General features: G+C 38.5%; 1 protein-coding gene across 1 annotated transcript in view; it reads right to left on the minus strand.

The window, feature by feature from the left end:
* LOC111374753 (probable protein S-acyltransferase 16) overlaps positions 1–21,737 on the minus strand; it is a 25,416-nt gene extending 3,679 nt beyond the window's left edge. Inside the window, exon 1 of the mRNA XM_022997488.1 lies at positions 21,465–21,737. Within this exon, the coding sequence (XP_022853256.1) occupies positions 21,465–21,737 (273 nt within the window). The remainder of the gene's footprint in view (positions 1–21,464) is intronic.
* Positions 21,738–26,326: the final 4,589 nt, after the last annotated feature.

A 26,326-nucleotide genomic window follows, 5' to 3' on the forward strand; every position in this document is an offset into this window, starting at 1 on the left:
CCCGCGGGGAAGGTGGAGAGTAGATATCTTCTACTCCCATCTTGAGCAAATGTGAGTAAAAGCTTGGAGAAATTAATCCCTTAATTAAAAGATCCGCAATTTGCGAACCGCCATTGATATGTGCAGTGACTATACTCCCATCCTGAATCTTATCTTGCACAAGATGACAATCAAGCTCAATGTGCTTGGTTCTCTCTTGAAATAAGGGTTTGATGCTATATGAAGTGCAGCATTATTGTCACAGAACATAGTTGTTGGTTGCCAGAGCCGGTCCTGTGGTTTTCGGGGCCCGAGGCAAGCTTCATAAATTAGGCCCCCCAAAATCAAACGAAAATGCAAAATTCAATATAACCTAATAACCTATTGCTAACTTAAAACTTCGAGGTAAAACAACAATCATATAAGCTGACCAGGCTACAATATATTCAATGATAAGTTAGAGCAAGTCATTACTTACCTGAGACGTAGAATTTCGACTAAAATTATGGAATCACACAATGCCCACCTTGAAAATTCCACCATCACAATTTACAAGCCTGAAATAAAAATTTAACATCAAACACCAATACAAACATACAATGACCTAATGAAATGCCAATTTATTGCTCAATGAAATGCCAACGACCTAACCTTTCTTAGGGATGCAGCGTATGCTTCACAGACTTAGCTCGTTGATGATTAAAAATTGGATAATCTAACACCTTTTCTCTTATCTAATAATCAATTTTTCTACCAACACACTTTGAATTCTTCCTTCTTATCACCAACTACTGAAACCATATAAGCAATTTGAAAATACAATTCGAAGTTACAAAAGAAATACTAGAAACTTACATCAGGTGGGGTAGTGAACTTGGGAGACCGTCGGTCCCGCGTAGGCTTGAAGGAACAGATCTAGGAGACCGATCAACTGAAAAGCGAGAACTTAGCTGTAGTGGAGATGGTGAATCAACTTCAGATTTAGAAATTCCCCTGCTGGGCTTGCTCACCCGAGGAGTAGCTGGTGATGCCTTTTTGTTGGGAGTCTCAGATAAAGAAGAGTGAAGACCTATGAAAATGAGAAAATCGTAACTAGTCTGCCCAAAATAAATCAAAGCCCATAGATCATATCTACAAAAACATCCAGTGCCGTGATATATTACGAAATTGCTACTGAAAAGTTAGGGATTGAGTGAAATAACATAAAAATTCAAGAATTAAGGCAGTAAGGCATAAAACTTTGAAAATTCGAACCCCATCAACAAGAAAAAATAGGCCAAAAAGCGGGAGATAGACAAAACAAAAAAAGCCCAAGAAAACCTGAGATGAGATTCACTTACCTGGATTTGGTAGACATGGTTGGAAAGAAAGTTGGAAGATGAGTGCCGCAATGGCCGTCACCGGTCCGGTGGAGCGGAGAGGTGAGAGGCGATGAAAATGAGGCCCCTTGGGGTTTCTTCCTTCGATTGATTTGAGAAAAAAAAAAGGGCCCAAGGAAATGAGGCCCCCTTGGGTCTTGGGCCTGAGGTGCAGGCCTCAACCGCCTCGCCTCAGGACCGGCCTTGCTGGTTGCCGGTGTTTGATGCAAATCACTAAATAAATATCTCATCCATGTTAGTTCAAAACACAAATTTTCCGTTGCTCAGTATTCTGCTTCTGCAGAAGATCAAGACACAACCCCCTGCCTTTTAAATTTCCAAGATACCAATAAAGATCCAATAAATACACAATAACCAGAAACCGATCTCCTTGTATCTTAGCATGCTTCCCAATCTGAATCACAATATCCTGTTAATTGTAGGTTCGTTTGAGATGGATAAAGCAAAACCTGCCCTGGAGCCTTTTTGACGTATCTTAAGACTTTGTGAGCTGCATTGGTAATCTGGGGCTGTCCATAAACTGATTTAGCAACTGTAACGAGTAAGACAAGTTAGGCCTAGTTATGGTTAAATAGAGCAACCTTCCAATCAGTCTTCGATAAATCGATGGATCAGAAAGAAGCTCACCTTTGTCCTTAGAAAGCTTGAGATTTTGATCAATTGAGACTCGAGCTGGTGTTGCTCCAATCTTACCTGAATCTGCCAAAATATCAATTGCATATTTTCTTTGACATATATGAATGCCTTGGTCAAACCTTGCCACTTCAATTCCAAGAAAGTATTTCAATTGTCCCAAGTCCTTGATTTTGAACTTATCATGAAGAGAAGCTTTGAGAGTATTAATGGAATTCATACAGCTGCTGGCCACTATAATATCATCAACATACACCAAAATGGCAGTAAAAGAATGCTTTGTGGTCCTTGTGAATAAGCTGTAATCTGCTGTAGATTGTGCGAAACCTAGCTCAATAATAAAATTGGACAGCTTAGAGTACCACTGTCTAAAGGTCTGTTTGAGCCCATATAAACTCTTCTTTAACTTGCAAACTTTGGATGCATTGTCATTGAGATAGCCGGGGGGTAATTGCATGTACATATCTTCCTCTAAATCTCCATGTAAAAAGGCATTGTTTACATCAAATTGGTACAAATGCCACCTCTTTATGGCTGCCACAGCTAAGAGAGTTCTCACAGTAACAAGTTTTGCCACAGGAAAAAAAGTCTCATGGTAGTCAAGACCTTCCTGTTGTGTGTATCCCTTAGCCACCAACCTGGCTTTGTACCTCTCTATAGTTCTATTAGCATTAAACGTAATCTTATAAACCCACTTACATCCTATGGCTTCTTTACCAGAGGGCAGATCGCTGACAACCCAAGTATCATTTAATTCAAGAGCATTTATTTCAGCTTTCATTGCATTACGCCACTCAGGTGAATCCATTGCTTCATCGAAGTTTCTAGGTTCTTTGTGTGTGTTAATGGAAACAATAAAGGCTTTGTGCTTTGAAGTGAGTTTATGGTAAGATAAAGTGGTCTCAAGGGAAAAAGGATTACCTGGAGTCATAATAACCTTCTATTTGTCCAATTCATGTGAATGGGGAAGCAAAGCTGCCTGTTGACAAATAAAGTCTTGCAAGTGTTTTGGAGGTCTCTTAATTCTACTGGACCTTCCAGGTAAGAGTTGGGTTTCCGGTGACTGATTCGTAGATTCTAAAAAATGTGTGGGTTCACATAACTCAATATTGGTATATGGTGATGATGCAAGAGGGTTGGATGTTTCTATAGATGATGAAGGTTCAATTGTCTCGGTTTGTTCACAAGTTTTAGCAAATCTAATATCATTTGGATTGTTTGTTTCGGATTCTGAAGTAGTGATAATGGGTGTTTGAAAAACATGAGTTTGAATAGGATTTTGGATCCAGTCAACATTAGCATCTGTAGTGTTAAGATCTTGTTTGTATGGGAATACATTCTCGTGAAAGATTACATTCCTAGATATGAAAACCCTCTTCATTTCTAAATCCATCAGTTTATAACGCTCGATCCCAAAAGGGTATCCCAAAAAAAAAAATGCACTTCCTAGCTCTAGAATCAAACTTATGTCTCCCATTTGTTAGAGTTGTCACAAAAGCAAGACATCCAAAAATTCTAAGATTATCATACTTAGGTTTCAACTTAAAAAGAATTTCAAAGGGTATTTTGTGGTTCAAGAGAGGTGTTGGAGTCCTATTTATAAGGTACATTGCTGTGAATACACAGTCTGATGCAGCACCAACGGGACAATTAATTGAGAAATAGAACAGATCTATAGGGAGAAGAAATTAAAGAGAAGAATGGGGAATTAAGGGGAGGGGGGGAGAAGAAGAATTTAACAGAAGATGGCAGAATAAGGGGAGGGATGCGTCATAAGCCACCAAAATAATTATTCATTCATCATCAACTGAAAATCACAATGCAAAATAGGTTTAAATAGTAAAGCAACCCTAACGAGATTGGGCCCGAGCCCATACAAGTCCAAATTTTAAATAATAGTCCAAAAGATAAATAAAGCATAAATAAAATAAGTAAACGTCCGATGTCATGTCTGATGTCCTCATCAACTCTCCCGGGGTGGGAGAAAACTCGACCCTATCGAGTGGATATATCACTATAGACTGTCATCAATCTCCCAACCATAAACTGAATGGTTGGGTAAGCTTCTTCCGACGTCTGTAAAAATGTGTCGGTGGAGGTCTGAACCTGTTGTCCTCACCAACTCCCCTTGGGTGAATGGGAGGCTTTCTAGGCCAAGGAAGATCCTGCTGACTTCGATAAAACTCCAATAAATCTGGATCCAATTGCTGTAGTGTCGCTCTGGAGATCCATGTACAATCAGAATTTGGTCGACCAACCCAACGAATGAGGAAGCGCTGAACCTCTCCATCATTAGTAAACACAGTTTCTTCATCTAAAATAGCATCAATTTTATCTGTGTCTGTTGTGAGAGGTGGTAGTGGGTTAGAAGTGGCCAAATAGTCAGGATCAAGGTCCACAAAGGAGGTAACAAAAGATCATCTGAGGGAATGAAATGACCTTTATAAGCTATTAGGTCCTCAACATTGAAAGTAGAATGGTAACCAAGATGTGGTGGAATGTCAACAACATAGGCATTTGGACCAATTTGCTTTAAAATTTTAAAAGGACCAGCACTACGAGCTTGCAATTTGGAGGCGGGTCCATGTAGACGCCGCTCTGGCCTAATGCGGACCATAACGTAATCCCCAACGTTAAACTCAATATGTCGTTTATGCAAACCAGCTTAGAGTTTATATTTTGCATTACTAGCTTCAAGTTGTTTATTGATCTCAATATGCAAATCACGAAGATGTTGTGCAAATGCTTTGGATGACACTGACACTCTAGCCTGTGGGGACATAGGGATGAGATCTAACGGTTTCTTAGGCTTGTGCCCATGAACAGCTTCAAATGGACTCATACCTAATGACCGATTTATGGAGCTATTATACGCAATTTGAGCTACAAGAAGGATCAAATCCCAATTTCGAAGATTTTCCCGGACCAGACAACGTAATAGGTTACCCAGACTTCGATTAACTACTTCAATTTGATCGTCAGTCTGAGGGTGGTAGGCCGTAGAAAATTTCAATTTGGTACCCATCTTTTGCCACAAAGTCCTCCAAAAATGGCTAGTGAAACGAACATCCCTATCGGGCACAATGGTCTTAGGAAGCCCATACAATTTAACAATCTCATTAAAGAACAACATAGCCACCTTAGACGCATCTGAGGTTTTGCTACAGGCGATAAAATGAGCCATTTTCGAAAAACGGTCGACAACCACAAAAATAAAATCATGTTTCTTTGGGGTGCGTGGAAGGCCTAATACAAAATACATACTAACATCTTGCTAGGACAATTGGGGATGGGAAGAGGGGTGTATAGGCCTATGTTCTGCTTCTTCTGTTTACTCAATTGACAAGTGTTACAAGTACTAACAATTTTAGCTACGTCTTTCTTCACGCTAGGCCAATAGAATTGACGTTCAACTTCCTCTATGGTCTTATCACATCCAAAGTGACCGGCTAACCCTCCCGTATGAATTTCTCACACTGTGAAATCGCGCACTGAAGTTCGAAGGATGCACAATTTATTGGCTCTAAAGAGATAACCCTCCTCAAGTCGGAAGCCATCAGTGCGCTTGATTGTGCCCTTTGTAAATCAAGAAAGATATCTTTAAAATCGGGACATGCCTCGTAATCCTCCTTAAGCCTTTCAAAACCGATGACCTTGACACTCATGATCGACAAAAGGGAGACACGACGACTTAATGTATCAGCTGCTTGATTTTCCACACCCTTCTTGTGATTTAAAACAAATGAGTAGGCTTGCAAATATTCAACCCAACGACCATGCCTAGAGCTTAATTATTTCTGGGAGTTGAGGTAACGAAGGGCCTCGTAATCCGAATAAAGGACAAATTCCTAGGGCAACAATAGTGGCGCCAATAGCGCAAAGCCTGGACCACCGCATATAGTTCCTTATCATAAGTTGAGTACCGTTGTTTGGCTTCATTTAACTTCTCACTGAAGTAGGCAACAGGGTGACGATCCTGACTCAAGATTCCGCCTATACCTACCCCGGAGGCATCACATTCAACTTCAAAGACTTTGGAAAAGTCAGGAAGGCGCATAACAGGAGCCTCCATCATTCGCTTCTTGACTAAGTTAAAGGCCTTAGCCGCCTTTTGTGTTCAATGAAACTCTCCTTTCTTCATGCACTCAGTGATAGGCACCATAATAGTGCTAAACCCTTTGATAAAATGACGGTAAAATGTAGCTAAGCCGTGAAAGCTCCTGACGTCACGAATAGCTTTAGGCTCAGGCCAGTCAATAATAGCTTGAACCTTAGCAGGGTCAGCAGATACTCCTGTCGAAGAGACAATGAAACCTAAAAAAATGACTGTATCGGTGAAGAAAGAGCACTTCTTGACGTTAGCATACAGATTAGTTGCACGAAGGGTACAGCAAACTTGTGTGAGGTGGTCACGGAGTTGCTCCTTAGTCTTACTATAGATGAGGATATCATCAAAGTAAATAACAAGAAACTTACCCATGAAAGGTCGAAGAGTTTGCGTCATTACCCGCATAAAGGTACTTGGCGCATTGCCTAGCCCAAAAGGCATGACCAATTCTTCATAAAGACCATCTTTCGTTTTAAACGCAATCTTCCACTCATCACCTGGGCGAATTCGAATCTGATGGTATCCACTCTTCAGATCAATCTTCAAAAAAATTGTGGCACCAACCATCATATCTAACATATTGTCAAGTCTAAGAATGGGAAAATGATACTTCACCGTGATCCTATTGATCGCACCACTATCCACACACATCCTCCAAGAACCATCCTTTTTGGGCGTCAATAGGGCGGGGACAGCACACGGGCTTAAACTCTCACGAATGAATCCTTTGTGAAGGAGGTCATCCACTTGCCTTTGAAGTTCAGCGTGCTCGGTAAGATTCATCCTATAATGAGGCAAATTTGGAAGGGATGCCCCTGGGACAAAATCTATGGCATGTTGAATATCCCATAGAGGAGGTAGATGATCAGGTAGGTCCTCCGAAAAAATATCTCGAAACTCTTGGAGGATCGACTGGACTTCAACAGGGCTCTCTATTGTGGAGTGGCATGAAACCTCCATGACCACCAAAGCGAACACAATTGAGTCACCAACAAGTGTACGCTCAAACTCCGTAGGACTAATGATATGCAATCCCTTTCGTTCCACACTCTTCTTCGTTTCCAGTGGGCCAACAGGCTTTGGGGGCAGAGGGTTAAGGTGAATATTCTTTCCATAAAACTCGAAGGAGCATGAATTAGATTGACCATAGATGGTTACATCTAGGTCAAATAACCAAGGTCGTCCCAAGATGATGTGCCCGACATCCATTGAAATGATGTCACACCATATATGGTCCTTATACTCGAGAAACTGGATAGGGACTAAGCAACGCTCCTTGACAGCTATAGAAGAAGTATCAACCCAAGAGACGCTGTATGGCTAAGGGTAAGGAATAGACTTCAACCCTAGATGGGATACAGTAGCCATCGAAACCGCATTAATGCAGCTGCCACTATTTGCGATAACTTTACAGTCCTTGTTATTAATCTTGATGTAAGTGTGGAAGATGGCATGATGGCGCCAATCATCGGCATCCCTAGGCTGGGTAAAAGTGCAATGGACGACACCGACTCTAGGTGTATGTGGAATAAGGGGACTAGCATGAATACAACATAAGAAGGTATCTTCACTATCCTCCAATTCATTAAACTCTTCTAACTTAGGCTCATAAACCTGGTCCTCTAGTGGTTCGTCGACTATACCTTTACGTTCTTCCATAACTAGGGCTCGGCTAGGACACTTAGAAGAAATGTGACCAAAACCCTTACAGTTGAAGCATTGCAAACGGGAGGCGTTCTTGAAACTTCAGAACCTCGACCTTTGCTATCCGATGTGGGGGTAGTATTAGAAGGAGGAGGTCCTAGAATAAACTTAAGGGATGGAGTGGATGCAGAAGAGGTTGCAGTGCGGGAGTCACTACGATTTCTATACGGTGTCCTAGTCACTAACTCGTAAAGAGTAGACGTGGTCAAGAGTGGTGACGCCTCTAAGGAAAAGCTCACGTCTAAGATCACCCCTTAGGCCTTGTCTAAACCTACTCAAGGTCATGACCTCATCCTCAACGACTTGACATCTCATTCGAAACTCATCAAACTGAGCAACGCATTCGGTCACAGGTCGACTACCTTGCATAAGTGCGTTCCATTGATCCAGCAAGTTACCCCTGTAAGATTGAGGTAAATATTTTTCTTGAAGGCGACGCTTCATTTCATCCCAGCTCCAACAAGGGGAGCATGACGCCTCTCCAGAAGGTCCTCAACACTTTCCCAAAAGAGTTGAGCAGCGCCAGTTAATTTCAAATTGACAAATTGTACCCTCCGATCTTCCGTAACCCCATACAAGGGAAATAAGCGATCCATATCCCTAACCCATTGATTGAATACACTAGGATCTAGACAACTATCAAATGTAGGGGTGTCTAACTTAATATTTCGAAAGAGGCGTTCCTCGTGGCGAGGGAGAGATAATATACCATGACGGTGATATTCCCGCTCACGCCCAAGAGCCTGATTTTCTTCCCTACGATCATGTCTAGCGTGGTGTCAATCGCCTTGTGGACGACGATGGGGTCTATTAATGGAAGCCTCAGAGTTTTCAGCTTCAGTCGAATATGGGGCTGGGTCAAGAGTGTTCAACCTAGTGGTTAGGGCTCTATTCTCTTCACGAGTAGTGGTTAGCTCAATTTGGACAGCCGTTAATTGATTTTGTAATTGTGCCAACTGTCGAGTGAGGGCTTCAATATGAGAAGGGTCCATGGCAAGGGTACTAGCACTAGAAGCAGTAACACGACCACTACGCAATTGCATACACAATAACACTAGCTAAGTGAAGTGCGCTATAGAGATCAACAAACAACTAGTATGAACAATAGATTAGCAATCTGATATTCTATTATTATTATTATTATTATTATTATTATCATTTGTTTGTTAAAAATGGGATTACGTAAAGTCCGATTCTTAGCAAGCTAATAATACTAATGCGAATAAAATAAAAAGCAAAGGTACAAATGATAGGCCTAGTCACGTGGGGTAAACGGGTGAACAATGGGAGTTAGTTCGCGAATTCCAATCAAGTAGGTTTAAGGATCAAATTACCAAAGTATTAGCAACACAAAGAATTAATTGATGCAATTCTAAATAAAGCAGTAGTGTCAACTAAAAATAGATAGGAGCAGTGACTCCCTGAGTTCAGTTGGTTGGAATTGCCAATGAGTGGGATTCCACGAATGTTTATGTTCTTCCTGCTGTTTCAGTTATCTTCCAATTAAGAACTCGCTCCTCTTGAATTGTTACAATAGTATCCAACAATCTAGGGCACAAGAAATTGTCTCTGACTTCTCTGAATCCGGTTGACAGCTGCCTCTTGAATCCGATGGTGGTTGGGGTATTTTGAAGATGATGCCTCGGTAATGTAAAACTAGTCCCTGCGTTCGGTAACTCAAAACTGGGCTTCCATGTCTGTAGTCGCTGTGGTACTTGTGTGTATGGACGATAGTGGTGTTGCGTCAACAAACGACTGATTTCAGCAGCGACGGTCGGGAAATGGTCGTAACTGGAACCACCGGAGGTTGATTGCAGCAGTTGGATCAGGGGCTGGTTTCGTGGTAATGGGCCTCGAACTATTGGTATTAAATTTGATAACTGTAATTTGGGTTTTATGCGTATACGTAGTGGACTACTAAGAATGAAGGCGGTGGCGGCGACCTCAATCGGGTTTCTGTGTGAAGGGAAATTCTAGGTAGTGGGCTATTTTGTATGAACTTGGGTTGTGTTGCTGGCAGAGACGTAGTGGGTGTAGCAATGCTGGGCGGTGATGTGGGTAGAAGACAAAACGTAGGGTAGTGTGTGCGGCGTCGGTGGAGAGGTCGGTTTTTGTAGCGGCTGCGAAAAGATGTTTGGATTTTGGGTTAGATTGAAAGTGATAAAGAGTTGGCCCGGGTTGGTATTTATCGGGCTTGGAGATTTGTTGTAATTGGGTTAGATAGTTTGGGCTTCTTTATGTGTGAAGGAGTTGGGTTATATGGGCCCAGTACTATAACATGGGTGGAATGTAATTAATGGGTTGCTGGTTGGCTATATATTGAGAGGTAAGCTGCTTGCTATTGGGCTTGGTAGGAATTGAAAGCACATCTAGGGTTGAAACAGCAACTTTAATTTGAAAAGGTTGCAGCAGATTAAGTTGACGCAGAATCAAATTAGCCCCGCAGCCTTTTTTTTTTAATAACCAAGACTGAAAATTGAAGAAGAGAAAAAAAAACTGCTGCCTTTACGAAAATTCTTTTAGTTTGTGCTGTTCCAACAGATTTTGGGAAGGAAATAGGAAGAAATATTTGGATTAAAGAAAAGAAATTACCCAAGGTTCGGCTTTGATACCAAATTTGATGCAGCACCAACGGGATAATTAATTGAGAAATAGAACAGATCTATAGGGAGAGGGAATTAAAGAGAAGAATGGGGAATTAGGGGGGAAAGAAGAAGAATTTAACAGAAGATGGCAGAATAAGGGGAGGGATGCGCCATAAGCCACCAAAATAATTATTCATTCATCATCAACTGAAAATTACAATGTAAAATAGGTTTAAATAGTAAAGCAACTCTAACGAGATTGGGCCCGAGCCCATACAAGTCCAAATTTTAAATAATAGTCCAAAAGATAAATAAAGCATAAATAAAATAAGTAAACGTCCGATGTCACGACCGATATCATCATCACAGTCACTCCAATATTTCAATGGAATTCCCTTTGAAATTTTAAAGTTCTTGCCACATCTAATATGTGTTGATGTTTTCTTTCGACTAGCATTCTATTGAGGAGTTTCTATACAATTTCTTTGGTGAATGATTCCTTTTTGCAAGTAAAATTGCTTCATATCAAATTCTCTTCCATTGTCTGATCTGATGATTTTGATTTTGTTTTCAAATTGAGTTTCAATCATTGAACAAAATCCTTGTAAAGCACTACTAGCATCAGATTTTAATTTGAGCAAATACAACCAAGTACATCTACTGAAATATCTACAATGCTCAAGAAATTACGAAAACCATCATAACTAATCTCATTACACGGTCCCCAAAGGTCACAATGTATAAGATAAAAACACTTTTTAGACCTATGTTAGGGAAAGGCAGTTTTTGTAATTTGGTTAAGGGGCAAATAAGACATGGTTGTTTGGTATTTTCAGAGATATGATCTGGTAAATCAAATTTAGCATAGGTGGAATGTCCAAACCTATAGTGCCAGAGATCAAAATCTCCAGCATTATTCAAAATTTTAGAAGCTAATATGAGACTTTTGTCAGCCAGTTTTCTAGTTAATGCTAGGTATGGTACTTCCTTTTGTAGCAAATGATATAGACCTTGCTTCAATTCACCCATTCCAATCGTTTTCCAAGTCAAAAGGTCATGTATGAAACATAAGTCAGAGAAAAAAATGAGATAACAATTAATGGTTTTTGCTAATTTTCTTGCTGATATGAGATTGAAGGAAAAAGAAGGCACACAAAGTACATTCTGTTGGAAATTATGTTGGTGGAATGATACCGAATTTACGGGTATCGTATATGCATTTTAGATACCGAAATTGCACTTACCGTATATGCAATATACCGTATATGCACAGATTGTATACCGGATTTGCACAAACTTGATTTTATGTATACAATAAGATTAAATATCAGGTTTTCTCATGCCGGTTTATAATATTAGTTAATTACACAATAAACTAAATTATTATAAATCACAATATATTAATCTAATTTAGAACTAAATTATATTAAGTTATGTAAAACACGTTAATTTAATAAATCTAAATGGGAGAGCTGAAAATTAACAGAAATTTCAAAGAACAAAAAAAAAAAAACTTAACGACATGCTTATAACTTCATATAAACTTTTAACCAAAAACCTGTGTAAACACAATGTCCTTAAAACAGATTCGCCCTCTCACTGTACGTGCTTGAGTTTTAATCCGAGCATCTGTTTCCCAGGATGCAACGATATATAGTAGAATTTGAGCACCGCAGATACTACTTTGACGAACTGATCTAGTATCCGAACAATATCACCACAAAAACAAGACCTTACTGGACAAGGAATGCAGAAAAGAAGAAACTGTGTATGCAGGAATGTAGGTAAGATTTTCGAATGTGTTAGATCGCTAGAGAATGAGCCTTTTTATAGGCATACTGCCCATTAACATTATGACCATTGGGAGTCCATTGGAGTTACTGCCCATTAACACTGTGACCATTGGGAGTCCATTGGAGTTTTTGCAGTTTCAGAAACTCAAAAGTCATTGGAGAAAGCAAAAAAAATAAAATTGCAAAACGTGAGCTCTCCAAAGAGATGAATTTTGACTTGTTCGGTCTGACATTCGTGTGCGCAGGTCACGTCCGCACCCAAGTTCAAGGTCCGAAAGCTATTTCTGTTCGAGATTTGCACCCCCTGCGCTCGCACGTGGAGAGAGCCTCTATGTTACACATGATTACACCATTCCAAAGTGTAGGCATATATAAAGTGTTCATGCTTTATTCATTTTCCTATGTGGGACAAATGTCACTTTTCCCACATAAACCATCTTCTAATGGCCAACTTTGAGCTCCAATTTCTCATTCATCCGTTAATCATTTTTGGCAAGTAAATATATGGTTCCGATACTCTCACGAAGGAGAACACAGATCAACTTTGATCTTTCAAATCAGACCAACGGGTCCCACTCAAACTTATGCCAAAAGTGACCCATTTACTCATTTTTCCAACAATCCCCCACATGAATGAAAATTGGGAGAGACACGGAAACGTGACACGAGAGACTTGGTGATAAAGTTCAACGGTTGAAACCTGCATAGGATAGGTAGGTATTACCCTTTGAACCTTCTCTTGTGAAAGTATATTTACTTTACCAGTTGACCAGTAGACGCGTTATCCTTGAACTATTCTGCCGTTTGTGTAAACGATGATATATTCCACACAGGATTCTTCCTAACATAATTCAGTTCTCATTATTATGTTCGTTTTGGCCATGAACATACGCCTGGTTCTGTAAGAGTTTCTAAGAATTGAGCCCCACACAATTCTCTAAGAAGCGGCCCCACTTCTTTCTCACATATGTGATTTCTTATTACAAGTAATCTGCATTATTTGGCTCGATTTACGATGCATAAAAATCATTAAAAGCCTACTGCTTATCCTTCATCCTTACGGGCATCACTGTTACATCATAGGAATGGACATGAGGTAACATCCCCCACAGTGATTTAATCAAGTCTTTATAATTAGGTTGTCCCTTTGAACCTAGATCTTGGGATCTCCAGTCAACTAGGTTGGGTTTCCTTTGTATTAACTTATCTATCCTAGGGCTTAAGTCTCATTCCTCTCGATGATTTTCCAACTAACTCTCTATTTTACCCTTTGGTTAGCGGATCCGCAATGTTATCTTTTGACCTTACATAGTCAATAGTGATAACTCCAGTTGAGAGTAGTTGTTTTATGGTATTGTGTCTACGACGTATATGTCTAGACTTACCATTGTACATGTTACTATGTGCCCTTCCTATTACTGATTGACTGTCACAATTTATGCAAATTGCAAGCACAGGTTTTGACCATCTTGGAATATTCTCTAAGAAGTTGCGCAACCATTCGACCTCTTCACCGCATCTATCTAGAGCTATAAACTCAGATTCCATCATTGATCTGGCTATAACCATTTGCGTAGAGGATTTCCACGATATGGCAGCACCTTCCAATGTGAATACAAATCCACTGGTGCACCTTGAGTCTTTTATATCAAATATCCAATTAGCATCACTATATCCTTCAATGACTACTGAATATCTGGTATAGTGCAGTCCAAAATTTCGAGTATATCTAAGGTACCTCAATACTCTTATTATTCCTCTCCAGTGATCAGCTCCTGGATTACTCGTGTATCTACTCAATTTACTAATTGTGTAGGTTATGTCTGGTCTTGTACAACTCATCAAGTACATTAGACTTCCAATGATTCTCGAGTATTCTACTTGAGAGATACTTTCACCTTTATTTTTGGATAGATGCTGACTTGTATCTATCGGTGTTTTAGCTATCCTGGAATCATCCTTACTAAACTTTTCTAAAATTTTGTCCACATATTGTGACTGGCTTAGAATGATCTCATCTGATGTTCGTGAAATTTTAATTTCAAGTATAACATCAGCTAATCCCATATCTTTCATGTCAAATCTCGAATTTAACAGATTTTTAGTGGATTTTACCATCTTATCGTTACTACCAATAATAAGCATGTCATCAACGTAAAGACATATAATGACATAACCATTTCAGTGTCTTTAACATAAACACATTTGTCACACTCGTTGATTTTAAATCCACATTCCATCATGACATTGTCAAATTTTTCGTGCCACTGTTTTGGAGCTTATTTCAAGCCATACAATGACTTCACCAATTTGCAGACTTTCTTTTCTTGTCCTGGTGATGAAAACCCCTCGGGTTGTTACATATAGATTTCTTCATTTAAATCTCCATTCAAAAATGCAGTTTTAACATCCATTTGATGTACTTCAAGATTTCGCAGAGCGGCGATCGCAAGTATGATCCTAATAGATGTTATTCTTGTCACTAGAGAATATGTATCAAAGTAATCAAGGCCTTCGCGTTGTCTGTAACCTTTTATTACTAACCTGGCCTTGTACTTTTCGATAGTTCCATTTGCTTTCATTTTTTTTTTTTGAAAATCCATTTGTAGCCTAGTGGTTTACTTCCTGGAGGAAGATCCACTAGCTCTCATGTATGATTTTGCAATATGGAATCAATTTCATTTTTAATGGCATCTTTCTATTGAGGTCCTTCCGATGAGTTCACAGCTTCTTGATAATTTTGAGGTTCACTTTCTAGCATATAAGTTAAAAAATCAGGACCATAAGATTTTCCTGTCCTTTCCCTTTTGTTACGTCTTGGTTCAACCTCAATTTCCTCTTCTAACTCTTGGTCTTGACTATTTTCAGTCATTATCTCATATGTTTGTTTAGAGGAGTTGGCTTCCTCTTTGGACTTGTATGGAAATACTTCTTCAAAGAATGAAGCATTCCTCGATTCCATTATCGTGTTTCTGTGTATGTCTGGAATTTTTGAATCATACACAAGAAATCGATAAGCATTGCTATTACGTGCATAGCCAATGAAGATGCAGTCTATAGTTTTCGGGCCTATCTTTACCTTCTTTGATGTTGGAACAGCCACTTTTGCAAGACACTCCCACACTCGCAAATATTTATAGGAAGACTTTATTCCTTTCCATAATTTATAAGGAGTCTTTTCCATTTTCTTTCGGGGCACCTTATTTGAAAGGTAATTTGCTGATAACGCAGCTTCCCCCCACATGTTCTGAGGTAACCCAGAACTTACTAGCATTGTATTCATCATTTCCTTTAACGTACGATTTTTACGTTCAGCAACACCATTTTATTGCGGTGAGTAAGGTGCAGCGGTTTCATGTATAATTCCGTGTTGCTCACAGAATTCAGCAAACGGTGCTTCATACTCACCACCTCGATCGCTTCTCAACACCTTAACTTTTTTATTGAATTGCGTTTCAACTTCATTCTTATAGAGAATAAATTTCTCTACAGCTTCATCCTTACTTTTGAGCAAATACACATAACAATATTTAATGATATCGTCGACAAAAATAATGAAATACTTATTGCCGCCTCTTGTTTGTATAAATTTTAAATCACATATGTCACTGTGAATTAAATCAAGTGGTTCTGTGTTTCGTTCGATTGATTTAAAGGATGACCTTGTCAATTTTGCCTCAACACAAATTTCACACTTATGTTAGGAATCAATGTGGAACTCGGGTATACAATTCAAGTTAACTAGTCTACGTAAAGTATCATAGTTAACATGTCCTAGTCTACCATGCCATAGATTGGAAGACTCGAGTAAGTAAGCAGAAGAGTTTACTTTATTCATTTTTGGTTTAACAACTATTACATTCAATTTGAACACACCGTCGGAAACATAACCTTTTCCGACAAACATTCCACTCTTAGACAAAATAACTTTGTCTGACTCAAATACAATGCGAAAGCCATGCTTATTCAAAAGTGACCCGAACACTAGGTTCTTGCAAATTTTCAGCACATACAGCACATTGTTAAGAGTTAGCTCTTTTCCCGAGGTCATCTTCAGAACAACCTTTCCTTGACCCTTGATCACACAAGTTGATGAATTTTCCATGAACAACTTCTCTCCATTCTCAATTGCTTCAAATATAGAAAATAACTCTTTATCAGAGCACACGTGTCTCGTAGCACCGGTGTCAATCCACCATTCTTTTGGATTTGAACCCACCATGTTCACTTCAGAAATTACGGCTGCGAGATTGATTTCAGACACATCATGTGTCATGTAGTCAACCATATTTGCTTCTTTCTTCTTCTTCTTTGACAATCTGCACTCCGAAGACTTGTGGCCTACTTTGTCACAATTGAATCATTTTCCTTGAAATTTCTTCTTAGAAATTCCACCTTTCGGTCCTAGCTTTGCCCCTTTGCCACCGGATGGTCCAAACTTGTTTTGGTGGGTCTTATTACTTTGACCATGATCCACAACATTGGCTTTACCCACACTAGGATTGAACCACTTCTTTTCGGGACTTTTATTGTCTTCTTCAATTCGAAGTCTAACAATTAGTTCTTCAACGTTCATTTCTTTTCGTTTGTGTTTCAGATAATTCTTGAAATCTTTCCACATGGGGGGCAACTTTTCAATAATTGCAGCCACTTGAAAAGTTTCACTCAAACTCATCCCTTCGGCATGAATCTCGTGAAGAATCACTTGAAATTCTTGCACTTAACTGATAACTATTTTGGAGTCTACCATCTTATAGTTTAGGAACCTGCCAACAATGAACTTTTTAGCTCCAGCATCCTCAGTTTTATATTTTCGATCCAAAGACTCCCACAGCTCCTTAGCAGTTTTCATAGTACTATACACATTGTACAGCGAATCTGCTAAGCTATTCATAATATAGTTTCGGCACAAGAAGTCCGAATGCTTCCACGCATCAAGTGCATTAACTGCTTGCACATCTCCTTCACTCTCATTGAGTTTTGGAGTAGTCCCAGTCAAAAATCTCGCAACATTCAAGGTGATCAAATAAAATAGTATTTTCTGCTGTCACCTCTTGAAATTCAAGCCATTGAATTTCCCCAATTTTGCTCTATGATTAACCGGCACAGTTGGAGCCATAGTTTGACTTACAACACGACTTGGCAACTTAGCCACAGTCTGTGCCATAACGGAGCTTGGCCCTTGAGCCACAGTAGAGCCCACAGCCTGATTTTCAGCAGGAGCAGTTTGGGTCACATCCATGTTGGTTGGTTCGGTAGCCATTTCTAAAAATAAAATAAATATTAGTTTCTAATAAATAACTTGTTTATTTCAATAAAATAAAATAAACAATTTATTTACTTCCAATGTGTATAGAATCTGTTTTAAGTTTGTTTGAAATTATGTTGGTGGAATGATACCGAATTTACGGGTACCGTATATGCATTTTAGATACCGAAATTGCACTTATCGTATATGCAATATACTGTATATGCACAGATTATATACCGAATTTGCACAAACTTGATTTTACGCATACAATAAGATTAAATACCGGGTTTTCTCATGCCGGTTTATAATATTAGTTAATTACACAATAAACTAAATTATCATAAACCACAATATATTAATCTAATTTAGAACTAAATTATATTAAGTTATGTAAAACACATTAATTTAATAAATCTAAACGGAAAAGCTGAAAATTAACAGAAATTTCAGAGAACAACAAAAAAAACTTAACGACATGCTTATAATTTCATATAAACTTTTAACCCGAGGCCTGTATAAACACAGTGTCCTTAAAACAAATTCGCCCTCTCACCGTACGTGCTTGAGTTTTAATCCGAGCGTCTGTTTCCAGGATACAACGGTATATAGTAGAATCTGAGCACCGCAGATACTACTCTGACGAACTGATCTAGTATTTGAACAATATCACTACAAGAACAAGACCTTATTGGACAAGGAATGCAGAAAATAAGAAACTGTGTATGCAGAAATGGAGGTAAGATTTTCGAGTGTGTTAGATTGCTAGAGAATGAGCCTTTTTATAAGCATACTGCCCATTAACATTGTGACCATTGGAGTTACTGCCCATTAACACTGTGACCATTGGGAGTCCATTGGAGTTTTTGTAGTTTCAGAAACTCAAAAGTCATTAGCGAAAGCAAAAAAAAAAAATTGCAAAACGTGGGCTCTCCGAAAGAGCGAATTTTGCCCTGTTTGGTCCAACATTTGTGTGCGCAAGTCACGTTCGCACCCAAGTTCAAGGTCCGAAAGCTATTTCGATCCGAGATTTGAACCCCCCTGCGCGTGCACATGGAGAGAGCCTCTATGCTACACATATTACACCATTCCAAAGTGTAGGCATATATAAAGTGGTTCATGCTTTCTTCATGTTCCTATGTGGGACAAATGTTACTTTTCCCACATAAACCATCTTCCAATGGCCAACTTTGAGCTCCAATTTTTCATTCATCCATTAATCAATTTTGGCAAGTAAATATATGGTTTCGATACTCTTACGGAGGAGAACACAAATCAACTTTGATATTTCGAATCGGACCAACGGGTCCCACTCAAACTTATGCCAAAAGTGACCCATTTACTTATTTTTCCAACACATTCTCCAAAATTAAGGATGTTGAAAATTTCATTGTCCCTATGTGTGTGACAGGTACAACCTCACCATTTGGGAGTGCTACAGAATAAGAAACTTCTGCATTGATTGTGGTATATAATGAGGCTGAACAGATCATATGATCTGTGGCCCCGTATCTAATATCCAAGGAATAGTGGAAATATCGGTGACTTTTGTACTATGAACTAAAAGGCATAGAGATATACCAGAAATTTTGGGTATTTTACCATCATTAGAGTGAGGCTGAGCAAAAGTTTGGACGCTTTTTGCAGAGGAAATGAATGTCTAAGGACTTTGTGGTTTGAGTAATGCCATAAGCTGAGCATATTGCTCCTGAGTTATAGACTTTTGGGCCTTGTCACTCACATGCTCTTGGACAAAAGGCAGAAGTGCAGAAGTTTGATTAGCAAAAGAACCTGAGATTTTGTTTCTCCCATCTGGTTTGTAGCTTGGTGGATACCCATGTAATTTGAAACACTTGTCTATTGCATGACCAAGCATTTGGCAGTGAGAGCACGTTGGTTTATTTGGATTAGCCTTGAAACACCTCTCTAGAGAATGTCCTGCCATCTTGCAGTAAGTGCAGTAGTACTTATCCTTTCTTTGAGCAGACATGTTCTTCCATCCATTCCTGAAGTTGCCCCTTGTTAAGAGTGCCATAGATTCACTGATAATTCCATCAGAGGATATCTGCCTTCTTTTCTCTTCTTATTGTATAATGGAGGATGCTTCATTCAAACTAGGGAAAGGTTTGATCAATAGTGCCTTAAGTCCCTTGTATGAATCATTTAAACCCATTAAAAACTTAATAACCTAATCTCTCTGCTGGTTTTGCAACACAGTCTTTAATCCTCCACAAGAACAACTAGGTATTGCCTCATAATTTATTAACTCATCCAAGAGAGTCTTAAGTTTGGAGAAATAAACATTTACATTATCTTGATTCTGGACTAGAGCTGTTATACCTTGCTTAACTTCATATATTCTTGGTGCATTCTGCCGGGCAAAGTGTTGTTCAAGCTCCAACTAGAGTTCATGAGCTGTTTCTGCATATGTTGTGCTGCATTTGATATCTAATGTCATTGAGTTTTGCATCCTAGTGATCACAATATCATTGCATCGTAACCAATGCTCCATGAGAGGATCATTTGGGTCTGAAGGTTCACAAATGCTGCCATCAATAAAACCTAACTTATTTTTTTATCCTGAGAGCTCTCTTCATTGATCTAGCCCAAGTGTGGTAATTACTTGCATCCAGCACATGAGTTATTAACACAGAACCACTTCAATCATTGCTGTTAATGTAATAAGGACTGCTTGGTAAAATGGAATTATAAGAAAGAGCTGCCGATTCACCAGATGAATTTGCATTGGGGTTTGGATTTGGATTTGGAGTTGATATGGAATTTGGATTAGGAATTTTAGTATCCACCATTATGGCTCTGATACCATAAAAGAAAAGTTGTGAAAAAAAGGTAAAGGGATGAACAAACAGGAAAGCTTTCAAGACAGAGTTGAGAGAATTTTGTGATTGGATCTATTCTCGTGTGTTTTTCTCTGTACAATGCCCCTACTTATATAAAATACAAGAGAATATTGCATAACTAAATCTATACAACTTGCCATACAAGAAAAATATCTCTACAGAAACTAATTCAGCTAAACATAACAGAATGCCAACTAATCTATATTCCTCAGCCCTCTCTTCTACCTTCGAGAACCTTCCCTTCTCTTGCTTCCAAAAATTTCTGGCCCAACTTGTCATCTAGGTGGGCTTGGGCTTGGGCTTGGGCTTGGGCTTGAGCTTCATTTTCTAATAAGCACAGACAGTAATTGATCATTAAAAGTAGAGATCATGAGAGAAATGAATCAATCTTATAACTAAACATGGAAACGACAAAACTGATCAACGTACGGAGAAGTTACCATTAAGATCCCGATCACCATCCCTAACGAAAAACTTGATTCGTAAATGAGAATGCGTGCAACCACGTGTTAAGTCGGTGAGAAAAAGTTAAATCAACACAACAAAAAGGGACAAAAGCATCACCGTTAGACGGTTGCGGCTCCCCCCTCCCCGCCCCCACATCTTCCACGTGTCATATTTGGGAGAAGTTGATTGATAAACAATAATGTAACACAAAACCAATAAAAAGATTAACATTTCATGAAGATTTTCTCAACACAGCATAAATGGAACGGAATTTTATGGCACAAACATCAACTGTTAAACTTCTACGAATTAGAAATCAAAATTAATTAATATATCTCAGCCAATTGACAACTCGTTAATGCAATCATTGGTCAAGCTATTAACCCTGAAGCTACTAAATTAGTGGGTTAACAGCTTATTAATTTCATCAAAAGGAAAAAAATCGAATTCACTCATGAAAGATTGACAATAAATAAATAACTACTACACACGCACTAAGAGTCTTCTAATTGAAAAAAGAATGTAAATTAAAATAAGCAGAATGATATACTAACCAAAAAAATGACCGATTCAAAAGTAATGAATTGCTTAGAAATAGCCCTGAACAGTCTCACTTAAATTATCAAGAAATGCATCTAAAAGGACAGTAGTTACCAATAAATATACATGCAATGCAAATGTATGAGAGATTGAAATAACAATTGAATGATGGAACAAAATAGGGAACCTTGCGCTTGATCTCGTGAATAGGATTATCGGACCCCTCGACATCGGGCACGAAGGAGGCGGGGACCCGACCCGGGTCAGTGAAGGCAGCGAGACGGTAGCTGGAGACGCACACGAAGGCTAGCAATGTGAAAACGGTGAAGTTTAGCATGCCGGGTGAGGACCCGAGTCCCAACCATTCATCGATAAAAACCAGCACTGTCGAGAAGTAGACGTAAGTGATGGCCGTTATCACCAATGTGACGTGGAATGAGAATCTGCAGCCACGTCGCATTGTTAAATTCTTAAAATTTTGATTTTCTAAGATAATTGCCGCGGAGGCACCGGCGATAGAGCTGGCTGCAACGGACACTCCGGTGCGAGTTCAGTATAGAGGAGGGAGAAGGGTGGGAGTGATGGTGATGGTGATGGTGGTGGTGGTGAAGAGATGCAGTGGTGAGTTGATCAAGTGACAAGTTATGGTTTTTTCTTCCTCTATCGTCTACTTAAAAGTCTATTATTTTTTAAACCAAAATAAGTCCTTGTTTGAGCCCCATTTTTTTTGGAAGATTGAATTTTTGAATAGTGTATTGATGGAAAATGTGTGGTTAAAAAATAAAGAAAAATGTTGAATTTATGTATAATATTTTTTATTTGAAGAATGTGCTGTTGAAATGATGTCGAAACACTGTTGAAAAATGTATTTTTTCAAAAGAATGAGACTCAAACAAGGGCTAAATACCTTCAAAGGGAACAAAGGACGGTAAGGTCACTGAACTTTGGTGATGTTACACGCACACTGGATGTCCACAACGATGCCACTCTCTCACATAAACGAGGATCCACTTCCATTAAAATATAATTTATTCGAAATGGGTCCTCTCCACTTGAAGGGGATGAATATCGTTATGGACAACGCATTATGTAGAAGTAGCATTTCTCTCGAACATTTAGGTGACCTTCAATTTGGTTATTTGACTTTAATTTGTTTCATTATGCCTATTTTCTCTATTGTGACAATATTGATGTTAATTAGTGATGTGACACTTTTTAATCAATTTATTTGGGGATAGTTCCACGTGTACATTATGGACACCTTTATGAATACCATAATGTATATGTAGTATAACCCTTTATTTGGTGGCAATGTAATTATTAATAAGGTCAGAATATAGTCGAGCTCGAGAGAGAACTTTAGAATTTGCAAGATAGATCATTTAAAATACGTAAGAGTGAATGAGTACTAATTATGAATGATTGAAATCCTTTATATGAGGTTTAGAACTTTGATAGCTCATGGGTACATGCAAGGCCGGTCCTGAGGCGAGGCGGTTGAGGCCTGCACCTCAAGCCCAAGACCCAAGGGGGCCTCATTTCCTTGGGCCCTTTTTTTTTTTTCTCAAATCAATCGAAGGAAGAAACCCTAAGGGGCCTCATTTTCATCGCCTCTCACCTCTCCGCTCCACCGGACCGGTGACGGCCACTGCGGAACTCATCTTCCAACTTTCTTTCCAACCTTGTCTACCAAATCCAGGTAAGTGAATCTCATTTCAGGTTTTCTTGGGCTTTTTTTGTTTTGTCTATCTCCCGCTTTTTGGCCTATTTTTTCTTGTTGATGGGATTCGAATTTTCAAAGTTTTATGCCTTATTGCCTTATTGCCTTAATTCTTGAATTTTTATGTTATTTCACTCAATCCCTAACTTTTCAATAGCAATTTCGTAATATATCACGGCACTGGATGTTTTCGTAGATATGATCTATGGGCTTTGATTTATTTTGGGCAGACTACTTACGATTTTCTCATTTTCATAGGTCTTCACTCTTCTTTATCTAAGACTCCCAACAAAAAGGCATCACCAGCTACTCCTCGGGTGAGCAAGCCCAGCAGGGGAATTTCTAAATCTGAAGTTGATTCACCCTCTCCACTACAGCTAAGTTCTTGCTTTTCAGTTGATCGGTCTCCTAGATCTGTTCCTTCAAGCCTACACTGGACCGACGGTCTCCCAAGTTCACTACCCCACCTAATGTAAGTTTCTAGTATTTCTTTTGTAACTTCGAATTGTATTTTCAAATTGCTTATATGGTTTCAGTAGTTGGTGATAAGAAGGAAGAATCCAAAGTGTGTTGGTAGAAAAATTGATTATTAGATAAGAGAAAAGGTGTTAGATTATCCAATTTTTAATCATCAACGAGCTAAGTCTGTGAAGCATACGCTGCATCCCTAAGAAAGGTTAGGTCGTTGGCATTTCATTGAGCAATAAATTGGCATTTCATTAGGTCATTGTATGTTTGTATTGGTGTTTGATGTTAAATTTTTATTTCAGGCTTGTGAATTGTGATGGTGGAATTTTCAAGGTGCGCATTGTGTGATTCCATAATTTTAGTCGAAATTCTACGTCTCAAGTAAGTAATGACTTGCTCTAACTTATCATTGAATATATTGTAGCCTAGTCGGCTTATATGATTGTTGTTTTACCTCTAAGTTTTAAGTTAGCAATAAGTTATATTGAATTTTGCATTTTCGTTTGATTTTGGGGGGCCTAATTTATGAAGCTTGCCTCGGGCCCCGAAAACCACAGGACTGGCTCTGGGTACATGAGCCACTTAAGTACTTGCCTTTTATTTTTATTGGTTGATCCGTGTTAGCTAATCAATGTTGGCATCATTTTCAAGTTGTGATCGTCTAATCAAGGTTGATGATTGGGTAATTGCAAGCGTCAAAATTTGCAAGTATTATAATAAAATGATTACTTTAGTTCATCTTTTCTTCACTTCGATTTTAATATGCTTTCAAAACTTATAATTGCACATAAACTGGTCAAATTCTATTTATATTCACACATTTTGTAAGATTCACAACTTTTACCTATTTTCTAACGACACATCCTTGGGATCTGTAGAGTAATTTCCCAAGCATTCCGTCAGATATAGGGACTAATTAATTGGTCCTATAATGTATTGATATCTAAAATGATGTTAGACACAAGTATTAAATAGAATTACTCTTTATTATTAGCATGTATACCACGTTACATTATTAAAGCTGTTGTGGGGGCTCAAGGCTTGGCATGGACTTGCAACATGTAAGTTTGAGTAAAACAACGAATTTACGCCTTCCGTCTTGGTTTTATTAGGCGAGTGGAAGAAGACACTCGAGAGATTGTTAAGTTCCATTAAAATTATTCTAGTTGTCACCTTCTAAAAAAAAATTTCTTCAATTTTTCGGAGTTATAATATTATAGAAATACTCAACCTGAATATATTCCCAACAAAATTTAGAACAAAGAAATGATTATATAAGAGAAGATTTGTGCTCCAAATTTAACACATGAAAATGATAAGTTGGCTTCTACAATAACTGTCCAAACTTTGATATCAATTTTAGACCTTTCATTTTTTAATGAATGACACTCGAGATCTCTTTTATTAGGACTTTAATAAAGTACTTGTTTAGAAGGTTAAAGCCCTAATATTTATTATTAAGTCTGTGTAGATGGAATGTAATAGATACAAATATTAAGTTATGAAACGTAATTATTTTAGCTACACAAAGTCAATGCATTGGACAATCTTATCGGTGAGGTAGTCACGTGGGTTGGGAGGGGCCAATATGCTCCTGAATCAAAATTTAGGAAGTTCACACTTGTAATTCCAATTTTGCTTTAACATTTTTTATGAATAGGGAATTGAGGATTTTTGTAATCATCATCAAAAGAGAATGAGGGTAAAGAAAATAGGGGACGTAACTTTTCTCTTATAAATTTCTTTTCATCATTGTGAATTATTGTAATGGTGGATTAGAACATAATTTCACATTGAAGCGAACATCTATAAATTTTGTGAGTTCTTTTATTCTTTTGCAATGATTTTAGTACTCTTCGTAGTATAGAATTAGAATTTCCTTTACAATGATTTTAGTAATCTTCGTGGTATAGAATTAGAATTTCTAATTCTTAGCAACAAAATAATATTTAAATAGTTATGGGTACACGAACTAATACAAAACATTTGGGTTGTCTTCATGCCTAGCCCATGAATGAGGGTTGCTCGGGTAGTCATATAAGTATTTGTTTCACGCGGATAGTCGCTAACAATTAAAAAGGGATCAGACGATTGTGTAAGGAACAAACCTCTTGAGACAAAATCCCAAAAAGGGGTGTTTTATTGGTGATCCAAGAGGCGCAAGCACACGAGTACTGAAAAGAAACGTTTTAAGTCTAAACTAAGGAATTGAAATTACATATTCTCTGTTTGAGAGTGTTTGATTCGAGGTCCTTTGCTCTATGTCTTTTCTTCCTTTTATATTCCCTTGATGATCTCTTCATGATCAACCGTTTAATTGCTTTATAACTGCCCACTTTCTTTATGGTGGCCAACTTATCGTGGAACTGCCATCTCTAACAGTTGTCACTACTCTTTGTCGTTCAACCGTCCTCAACTAAACATTCTTGAATCGTGGAACGTGATAAGATTACTTAATAACTGTTTCGATAACTGCACTTTTGGATAACCATTACATCTTATGTTTGCTAAGATCCTGGGCGATTCGAAAGTTTGGGCGAGAACAGGGTCATAACTCTGGGCGACTGCAAGGCACTTCATTCGCTTAGATCTTGGACGTCTTGCAAGTTTGGGCGATGGTGTTATCGCTTTCGTGGGCTTCCACTGCATTCATTGATAACCCTATTCGGACCTTTATCCTGAATTATCCAGTTGGACTTCATTCTTTAAGCTATTCGATTTGGGCTGCACTTTTAGCGTGTCAACAATTACCCCCCAATATGGCAAAATTAATACCAATTATTAATTTTTGCCATATTTACTTTGTGTTTCCCAGCAACATTTAAAATTCTCAAGAATTTCAATCATTATTTCTTCCATAG

Source organism: Olea europaea, unplaced genomic scaffold (assembly GCF_002742605.1).
Source record: "Olea europaea var. sylvestris unplaced genomic scaffold, O_europaea_v1 scaffold1286, whole genome shotgun sequence".
Taxonomy (NCBI): Eukaryota; Viridiplantae; Streptophyta; class Magnoliopsida; order Lamiales; family Oleaceae; genus Olea; species Olea europaea.